Here is a 10,552-nt window from a genome sequence, read left to right on the forward strand (position 1 = left end):
CATAGAAGCCGCAGCAGACCCAGACTTTGTGTTAGGAGAGTCCCCTGTGTTTTTCCTACAATGACATAATGTTTGATTCTGGTGTGTCTGGTTTCTAAATGTCTGGTTGTTTCTACTACTTTACAAACCTTTTCTTCCACGTTTAACTCTGTCTTGTGTTGTCCAACAGCCCCTGAGGTCCTGGCCCAGAAACCCTACAGCAAAGCAGTGGACTGCTGGTCCGTAGGGGTCATCTCCTACATCCTGTAAGGAGGCCTCTCCCACCTGCACCGCTCCATACACACTCAGGACTCATGCAGGCCACCAATCAGAGTCTACATAGATTCAGACTCCAGCTCTCATTTCTTTATTTTCCATCAGGATTGAAAGAAAATCGTCTTTACACAGGCTTTAAAAACGACAACATTATGCCCATTTTCACCTCATATTTGTAGCGGGACCCCAAAAGATATAGAACAAGTGTTTTAATAGAGGCACGGCACGAGGCAGAGCCTGAATGTAGCGGGCTGTCAGTCCTCCCTCCCTTTGAAGAACTTTTTGGATGACGATTCAAAACAGTGTTTTGGGTCTCAGCTGTTGTGAGCTTTGCGCTTCAACATTAAAAACACCCTGACAGAAAGAGACTTTGAGAGCGGCTTGAGCCCCTCAGTGAAGCTGTTTTCTGTCTCCTCCCCAGGCTGTGTGGCTACCCGCCGTTCTTCGAGGAGAACGAGAAGAGTCTGTACGCCAAGATCATGCGGGCAGACTACAGCTTCCACAAACCCTTCTGGGACGACATCTCAGAATCAGGTGAGACCAGGTTCAGGTCCAGCATACTACTCATACTGATCAGGTGATAGAGGTCCAGGTCAAACTACTCCTACTGATCAGGCTGTTCCTGCTCGGTTAATTGTTATTTTAATATCAGACCAAAACAAGCCACTATTTTTTGTGCCCTTTGGACGTGTTTGATGAGAGATCTAAACCCATATTACTTTCTTACTTTGACCAATCACCTCACTGTTTTTCTGTGAAGTAATAATATAGAAAAATGTGAAACTAATAAACAAACTAGAGTGAGTTAGAGTCAGTGTTAGAGTGAAGTATTTTTCATGTCAATTTAGCATCAAATCTTTTATTTCACCAAATCAGCCATGTTATCCACTCACAATTGACACCAAAGAGAAGAGGAAAGTTGAGTATGGAGGACTATTTGTTGATGTATAGACTTTTTACAGGAGAGGACCCATGAACCATTATAAACCGCAACTGTTCCTCATCTAAGGTCTGGGGACAGGCAATCAAGAACTGTAAACACCATTGTCTGATTGTGGTTGTTAATGGTTCACATATTTGGATTAGAAAGTAAGTATTTTTAGAGACTTACATACAATTCTAATACCGATCGAGAAGGGAATTAACTGGTCAAAACAAGCTCCTTGTTTGGTAAATCCTTTACCTGAAGGGACCTGAGCTTTTATTTGTTTATTTATTAAGTTATTCTTGAATGCTAAAGAAGATAACATCAGACATCAGTTTTCCTCTCTCTTGCTGCTTCCACAGCTAAAGACTTCATCAGGAATATGATGGAGAAAAACCCAAAGAACCGCTTCACCACCGAGCAGGCGCTGAGGCATCCCTGGTGAGTCCTCACTAACTATCCTCACTGCTCACTACTGACCTCACTACTCGTACACCAACATCACCAAGAGCACCAGGCCTCCCTTGTGAGTCCTCTATAACTATCCTCACTACTGTTACAACAACATCACTAAGAGCACTAATGTGTCACACATGTGTCACAACGGGTTACTTTAATGTGTTACTAATGTGCAATTGTGTAACGTGATGCTAATGTGATGATAACTGCTTGGCAGGATTTATGGAGACACAGCGACCGACCAGGACATTTACCAGTCCTTCTGCGAGCAGGTCCAGAGAAACTTTGCCAAATCCAAATGGAGGGTACGTAGGCCCATGACCACCAAATTCTAGACCTAGAGCCTCAGTCAGTAGAGCCAACAACCTACACCAACTCTAGACCGAGAGCGTTAGTCAGTTGAGCCCACGACCTACACCAAACTCTAGACTTGGTGCGTTCGTCTGTGAAACCTCAGCGATGAATTCAAACATACTCGAGTTTGCGGCATCACGTGACACACCACCATACTCCCCACGTGTTTTAATACCCCCTGTGATGAGACCTGACCCTTGATGAGACTGTGTGATGAGATCTATGTGTGTCCCCCGACTGTGCGTCCCCCCTGACCTTGTGTCTCCCCCCTGACCTTGTGTCTCCCCCCTGACCATGTGTGTGTCCTCCCTGACCGTATGTGCTCCCTCCCCGTGTGTCCCCACTGACTGTGTCTCCCCCCTGACAGTGTGTGTCCCCCCTGACCGTGTCTCCCCCCTGGCAGTGTGTGTGTCCCCTGACCGTGTCTCACCCCTGACAGTGTGCGTCCCCCCCGACCGTGTTCCCCCTGTGTCTCCCCCCTGACAGTGTGTGTCCCCCCCTGACCTTGTGTCCCCCCTGACAGTGTGTGTGTCCCCTGAACGTGTCTGCCCCCTGACAGTGTGCGTCCCCCCTGACCGTGTTCCCCCCATGTCTCCCCCCTGACCATGCGTGTCCCCCCTGACCGTGTCTCCCCTCTGACCCTGTGTGTCCCCCCTGACCGTGTCTCCCCCCTGACCGTCTCTCCCTCCTGACCGTGTCTCCCCCCTGACCGTGTGTCTCCCCCCTGACCGTGTGTCTCCCCCCTGACCGTGTTCGTCCCCCCTGAACAGCAAGCCTTCAACGCGACCACCGCCATCAACCACATGTGTAAGCTGCAGCAGTCTCGCGGCGAGCTCCCCGGCCCCGGCATGGCCCCGCCCGACTTGTGTGAGGAGGAGGGCCCCTGTCTGGACCCAGACCCCAAACCCCCCAGTGCCGCCGAGCGCACGGCTGCCACCCAGTCCGAGGTGGTCCCGCCCACCCAGCCCCTGATCGCCTCCCCGGGTGCCGCCGTGTTCCACTCAGAGAGCAGCGCCACCCGCAGGCCGACCCTCAGGTACCGTCCTGCTCCCACCTCCATGAGGAGGGGGACGGGCTTAGCCTGATGCCTGCAGGGATGTACAGTAGTGTGTGTGTTGGCACGTACCTACTCTTTGCACGTCCTGGCAGTAAAAAATAAATAAAAACAATGATAATACTTAGTTGTGTAGCATCTTATTCTAGCTATCTTTGTTGTATATGGGTAATGGGTTAACCTAACAATTGTTATTGTTAATTGCTTTGCACTTGGTTCAATGAACATCCTTACTGTACTGACAGCGATATATTGTTTCTCCTTCTTCTGACAAATGCTCTTACTGTAATTCACTTTGGATAAAAGCATCTGCTAAATGCCCTAAATGTAAATATAATGTAGTGTATATGTGTTAAACGTTAATATGTACAGTACAAGTGTCTCTATTCCGATATAAAGTATTGGCATTCTGGATGTAACTCAAGTAGGTAGGTACAGATGTGTTCTTGGTATGATGAGCATGTTGAGCTGCCCTTCATGGTGTCCTCCTCTCTGGTGTTTCAGCGCTGATACTGTGGAGAGAGGGAGGAACCAGAGGGGACAGACGCTGCAGACAGGGGTGTGTTCTGTCATGTGATTGGCCGGACCATTCACATCCTAGGTCACCCAGGTAACAAGCGTTGATGGATAGGTGTGCTTAGCTCCGCCTTTTAAATGGCAACGTTGTGATGACCATGAGCTCTAAGAAATGTACCAGAACAGACCTCCCTGAAAGCAAAGGTCCCATTTTTGAGTGTAACATCTACATTTAGGGGATTTTGCTAATACTTTCATCCAAAGCGACTTGCAACCATTCATTTACACATTCACACACGATGGCGGAGTCAACCACGCAGGGCGACAGCCATATGGCCGAATGCAGTAAGGGGGAGGTGTCTTGCTCAGGGACACCTTGACACTCAGCTAGGAGGTTCCAGGGATCGAATAGCAACCTTCTGGTTACTAGTCAACCCGCTTTACCTCCTAAGCTACCATCGGCCGGTACATCTAGACTTCCTGAATGGCACAGGCTAGAGGGGACATCGCCTGTGTCTCAGTGTAAGAGAAAAAAATCCCAGGACTTTTACTTTCTCAGCTTTTCTAGAATGTTCCTCATGGCAAATCACGAAAACATTCTTTCTTCAAAGTTCTTCTTGTTGTCCACAGTTTTCTCACGCTGTTTTCAACCAGTGAAGTCCTTCACTGCTCTGTGAAGACATCCAACGCTTTCCTGAAGTCTGCTCCTGTCTGCTACTGTCTTTAATACAGCATGTGGTCCCAGATATACTGTTATGCTAGAAGACCTTCAGAATTTCACGTTTAACCATAGCCCGTCCATTCGCTCTGAGGGAGATGTTGACTGACGTATGATGTGTTGTCTTCATCCTGCCACAGGAAAGAAAAGAGCTGTGTGGAGCTTAATGCAGAACCAAACACACACACACACACACACACACACACACACACACACACACACACACACACACACACACACACACACACACACACACACACACACACACACACACACACACCTATACAGACGCATGATGTTGTTAAACACACACACACATGCTTACCTATACAGACGCATGCTGTTGTTAATCTTATGTATCTTTATGGGGTTGTTTTTACTTTACTGGATTTCAATATTATCAAATGGGTCTTTTGAGGTGACCTTTACATGCTCTCTCATATTTCTGTGACATATATAATTATATTTATATAGTCAACGTCACAGTTGTACTCAGCATTCAGATCCTGGTTAACACATCATGACTCATGTTATTTGACAAGCACTTTTACATTTGAATGTAATTTTTATGTCAGGTATCCCGTTTGCAGTGACATAAAGAGACTTAAGTCAGGCTCTGCACCTTGTGCGAGGTCCTGCATTGTGTATCAGGGGGTCGACCTTTCGGAGGTCTCCCTGGTTTATTTGTTTTATTTCAACCTTTGCAACCTGTATAGCTCTGCTCAGGAAGGAACCAACCATTTCTCTGGGAGTGGGTTTTATATGTGCCACATTTCAAGCCATAATCCAGTTCATCGATGCAGTGCACTATAGTCGTTAAAGCGGCAATCTCGAAGATCTTTAAAGATTTTCATTCAAATAAATGTCAGTTAAGTCACTATCCATCGCCACATGAGGTGACACCGTGCTGATGGAGCCTCTGGCCCGTGGGATAAAGCCCTTGCATTTGCAGTTTTATGATTGTTAGGAACTGGTTGTCATGACGACATTACCGCCTTGCATTCAAATCCCAAGAGTCACGGTGAGCGGCACGTTTCTGCTCCCAAGCAGTGGTGGTTCGGAGAGGGGAGGGGGGCAGGAAGGCCTCGCTCTTCAACTCACCTACCGGAGCAGGGCACACGTTTGATTCCCGCCATGGTTGAAAGTCCTCTGGTACATATGTTATGTTGTAATGCCATGCGCATGGGTTATTTTCTCAATAAACATTTAAAATCACTACGAAGTGTCTGTCTTTGCCATTTCCACAAACATATTCCGAACTGGTTTCATGTTAGTCTGAGAGAAGGTTGCACATCATATCGTATGTCTGGTCAGCCCTACCCCAATGCCCATTCACGTTCTCACTATGAAAAGATAACAACAAAGACAAGGAGAAGAATGTTTTTTGATATTCATTTGAAAAGCAATATCTGAAAGGTAACTTCTTCTCTTCTTAACTCATTACTTTTGACTCTCTATTGCTCAGCCACTTTACTCTGAATTATATGTATTATATATATAGGACATGTTTATTAAAGGGTTTATTTTGAACAGTTTCATATTTATGCTCATATATCAACTTGTCTTTGCTATTAGTTTTGGAATAGGCCTAATGAAGACCAAACGTGAGACATGATACCCTTTAGATCACTGTAGGGGTCAGTGTCCGCATTGCAGGTCTAACCGTGACCAGAGGGGGCAGCTCTGGTGAATGAGATGTCAATCAGCATCACACTGCCAGGTGCGGATTACATTTGAGCGGGGCCCACAAGGGGTCCAGAACCCCCCGGACCCCCTCTGGCTGCTCCCTGCCTCTCAGGGCGTCCCACACCACACTGACCTCCAGCACTGCATATAGAATGGAATAGAATAGAATAGAATAATTATTTGTCATTGGGTTAAATACAGTGTATTTACACAACAAAATGAAGGTGCAGATCTTGTTCAGTGCTTAAAATAAATAAAAATAAGTGAAAAAATAGAATACAGTACGAAATATTAATAAATATATAATGTAACCGATGGGTTTCTGCGTTGTGTCTGATATTCGTTGAGTGAGGCACACACAGGAGTCGAGTTAAGGAGGTTTATTTCAGCTCCACGCATCAGCACCCACTGAAGCTTAACACACAGTTGTAACGCCAAACCACTCCCCAGGGAAACAAAAGGCATGCCATAGAAAACAACAATGTGGAACCAACTTACACAGGAACCAATCTTTGGAGAAGTTCACAATAAAATTGTTCCTTGGCTCTTGGAGGGAGTGCTCTGATCATGCTTCCCAATTTCCGGTTGAAGCGTTCAACCACACTGTTTCCCATGGGATGATAAGCCGTTGTCCTCGACTTCTTTACACCAGAGATCAGCAGCAACTCTCGGATCAACTGGATCTCAAAATTGGCTCCTTGGTCAGAGGGAATTCTCTCTGGGAAGCCGTAGACACAGAAGTATCGATCCCAGAGCTGATGAGCAACCTGCTTTGCTGACTGATCGTGACATCGAAAAGCGTGAGCCATTTTTGTGAAATGATCAGTGATGACTAGGACATCCACAGTATTTCCATTTGGGATTTCGGCTGACCAAAAGTCAATGCAGACCATCTCCAGAGGGCTTGTTGTTTTGATGCTCTCGAGAGGCGCTCTCCCTTCAGGTTCGGGTGTCTTGCTTACCACACAGCGCTTGCATGACTTGACATATTCACGGACATCCCGTTCCAAGTCAACCCAGAAGAACCTCTGCCTTGCCAGGTATAGAGTCCTGTGCTGTCCCTGGTGCCCAGCATCATCATGGACACCCTGCAGAGCCTGCTTGGCCAGTGATGCAGCCACGACAATACTGGTACCGCCTTTTCCCAGTTATTGAGTCTTTGATCACTCTTTACAGGATGCCATCCAACATCTTGAGCTTTTCCCACTGCTTTAGAGTTTTCTGGACTTTGAGAGGCTCTTTGACTCTTTCTCTCCTTGATGGTCTCCTGCCACGTGATACGTAGTGTATGACTCTTGCCAGTATAGTGTCTTCCTGTTGCTTGTCTTGGAGCTCTTTAAGGGAGAAGACAGGTAGGGCACTTTCACCTGGTGGAACGAGCTTATGTACATTGTTTGCCAGCCAGGAGATCACTCGTCCTTTGGGTCCCTCACCCCACTCAATCTGACCATCCAGGACTGCTGTCACTTCTTCACTGCTCATTGAACTGCATGCCACTTCAGATCCGCCCATTTTGACCTCTTGGCAGTTGGTGCTCAGCCGAAACACATCCTGTATCCTGTCATCTCGGATCTGCTGCGCTTCTTCCAGCAGAGCTCCATACGGCTCTGTTATTAGTCTCTCGTTGACCCGTGGCTTGACGAAGGGTTGTCTACTCAAGGCATCCGCGACGATGTTCTTGCTGCCCGGGATATATTGGATACTGAAGTCGTATGGAGCCAGCTTCGACACCCACCGCTGTTCACAAGCATCCAACTTTGGCTTTTGGAGGATGTAGGTTAGCAGGTTATTGTTGGTCCAGATGGTGAAAGAATGTCCCTTTAACCAATGGCTGAATTTATCACACACAGACCATTTGAGAGCGAGGAACTCCAACCAATGGGCTGGATACTTCATTTGAGGGCGAGTCAGGGTTTTGCTTGCGAAGGTTATGGGACGTGCCTTGCTTCCTCCTTCGGGGACTTGAGAGAGTACAGCGCCCAATCCATCCAATGAAGCGTCAGTTGAGAGGATCAAAGGGCGACCAAAGTCCGGATGAGCCAACACAACTGAGTTCAGCAGAGCAGCCTTTAATTGGTTGAATGAGTTGCTCTGTTCTTGAGTCCAATCATCTGGGCTGAGCCTTTTGAAGTGAGAAGCCCGTTTTGCGTTGGCCTTTCCAGTGGAAGTGGCGGTCAGAGAGAACAGGGGCTTTGCCATACTGGAACAGTTGTGTATGAATCTCTTGTAATACATTATCATACCGAGGAAAGACTTGATCTTTTTTGCTGAAGGTGTGACTCCATCCTCCATCATCAAATCCGCTTCACTAATGTCTGTGATGACTTGTATCTTTTCAGTATCAGTGGCAACTCCGTTCTTGTTAATGATGTGGCCCAAGAACTTGACACTTCGCCGAAGGAAATGGCACTTCTTCGGTGCCAACTTAAGCCCATGTCCTCTCAACCGCATAGAGACCATTTCAAGTCTTTTGAGGGCTTTCTCTTCATTTGGGGCAAAAACCAAAACATTGTCGAGGTAGCACAGCAGGGTCAAGAAGTTTTGGTCTCCAAAGACACTCATCATGAGGCGCATGAAACTCGCCGTGCTGTTGCACAGGCCTTGGGGTAGTGGGTTGAACTCATGTAGGCCTACTGGTGTAGTGAAGGCAGTAAACTTCTTGTCCTGTTCATGCATGGGGACATTGTAGAACCCCGATGTCAAGTCCATGGTGCTGAATATGGCATTTCCCCCTAACGCAGCCAAACAGTCAGCTTGGTGGGGTACTGGATGGGCATCCTTCACTGTGCGTGCATTATGCCACCGGTAGTCCACACAGATCCGTAGCTCTCCATTATTTTTCCAAACCAATACTAATGGCGACGCCCACTCACTTGATGAGTTGCGTATGATGTTCTTCTCCTCCATATCAGAGAGGACTTCCCTTAGTTTCTGCTATTGGCTTGGTGGGACATGGCCGTATGCTAGACGGAAGGGGCGACGGAAGGGGCGATCCAAGGGGGATCAGAAGGGGCGATCCACAGCAGGATCCATCTGACCGATGGTCAGATGGATCCTGTGGACAAAGTCTTTGGCCAGGCCACAGTCTAGCTTGTCCTTGGAGAACACATCTCCATGCCGCTGTATGAGTTCCACGAGTTGACTCTTCCACCTCCATCACTTCACAAGAGTTGTATATCGTCTTGTGAGACTTCATATATCGTCCAATCCAAGATCAGCAAGCTTTTCCTGAAGGTTAGGAGTAACAGAGGTGTCAGGGACATGGTCAGTGTTTACTCTTACACTTTGGCCTTGTGATTTTAGCTCTGTGTCGGCGTCATAGTCCACTCCGAGCTCAAAGTCTTCAAGCTCCACACATGGTGAAACATCAGCTAACTTCATGTTCCTCCTCAGTGTTACAGGCTTGTCACTTGGGTTCACAACTTTCACAGGAACCCACCTGTGACCCACTCATTGATACTACAGTTCTCCCTACCATGATGCTTTTCCTGTATGAGTGGGACTTTGAAGGATCCACCAGTATGGTACGTCCCTCTGAGATAGGAGCCTTTCCAGGAAGCTTTCCCCACACTATGTGCTCCTGTTTGGGCATCAGTGTCACAGCATTAGTAAGTTTCAGAGTTCCAATGACATCTGGGATAATGTCATCTTTCCATCTTGTTATGCACGAGAGCATGCTCAAGAACTGTTCGATGCCTGGTTCACCAGTAGAGTCAGCATTACTCATCACGCGCCAATAGCTGGGATCTTGCTTGAATTGGCGTAGCAGGTGTTTCAGTAAATTGGTGCCGACTATCATTTGGTCACGCTGGCCTGGCACGACTAATGTGGGCACGATTGCTTCTTGTCCATAGATTTTCAACTTTAACTGGTGAATGCACTTGGGCCGCACATGCACACCACCACAACCCACCAGAAAGATGTCTTCGCTGGGCTGAGCACCCTCTAACAATAACCCTGCCTTGTGGAGCTCCTCCTCTGCTTCTTCACTCATTGTACAAGCCATTGAACCAGTGCCTAGCATTGCGTGCAGTGCAACTTGGTCATTCTCCCGCACATCAGTGTAGAATAGATCATCTGCCCTCTCAAGCTTGTGTATATGCTGGAAAATCATGACGCTGCCATTCGGTGCAGCCTTGCAGCTCTCTTTATATATTGAGCGTAAGTCTTCGGTTTTGAGGGTCTGACATGACGTACTCACACTTTGCCCTCCGTAGTGTGAGCGACTCAGTTTCCCTGGTTGGGTGTGTGGTTCTCTGCTTGGGTTTGGCGTGGTACGGCTCGTGTGCAATCTCTCCTTGCGTGGCCAGGTTTCAGGCAACCGAAGCACCTCTTCTCAATCATGCAGTGTTCACGTGTGATGTGAGTTTTGTCACCACATACAAGGCCCCTGCTTCTGAAGAGGTGACTGCACTCACCTTTGGCTGTGTAGGAGGTTCTTGAACTCCAGCTCTCATTGCAGTCAGCTCTTCAACTACAGGTAAACAGGTAGTGGCAGCTGCTGTCACCATTTTGAACTTCTCTGCTTTAATGGGCCTCCTCCTTGCCTGATGCTCCCTCTGGTGCTCATTGATTGCCTCTTGCA

The 10,552-nt window shown here is 47.5% G+C and overlaps 1 protein-coding gene across 1 annotated transcript in view; it reads left to right on the forward strand.

Annotated features, from left to right (window-relative positions):
* Positions 1 to 3,624, forward strand: part of LOC307083588 (calcium/calmodulin-dependent protein kinase type 1D-like) — a gene marked incomplete at both ends in the record, with an annotated part of 9,299 nt that extends 5,675 nt beyond the window's left edge. Inside the window, 6 exons of the mRNA XM_079747520.1 lie at positions 170 to 245; positions 677 to 789; positions 1,543 to 1,621; positions 1,857 to 1,944; positions 2,764 to 3,029; positions 3,552 to 3,624. Coding sequence (XP_079603646.1) covers positions 170 to 245; positions 677 to 789; positions 1,543 to 1,621; positions 1,857 to 1,944; positions 2,764 to 3,029; positions 3,552 to 3,624 — 695 coding nt within the window. The remainder of the gene's footprint in view (positions 1 to 169; positions 246 to 676; positions 790 to 1,542; positions 1,622 to 1,856; positions 1,945 to 2,763; positions 3,030 to 3,551) is intronic.
* Between the last annotated feature and the right edge of the window lie 6,928 nt (positions 3,625 to 10,552).

This window comes from Pollachius pollachius (assembly GCF_949987615.1).
Source record: "Pollachius pollachius genome assembly, chromosome: 12".
In the NCBI taxonomy this organism is placed as follows: domain Eukaryota; kingdom Metazoa; phylum Chordata; class Actinopteri; order Gadiformes; family Gadidae; genus Pollachius; species Pollachius pollachius.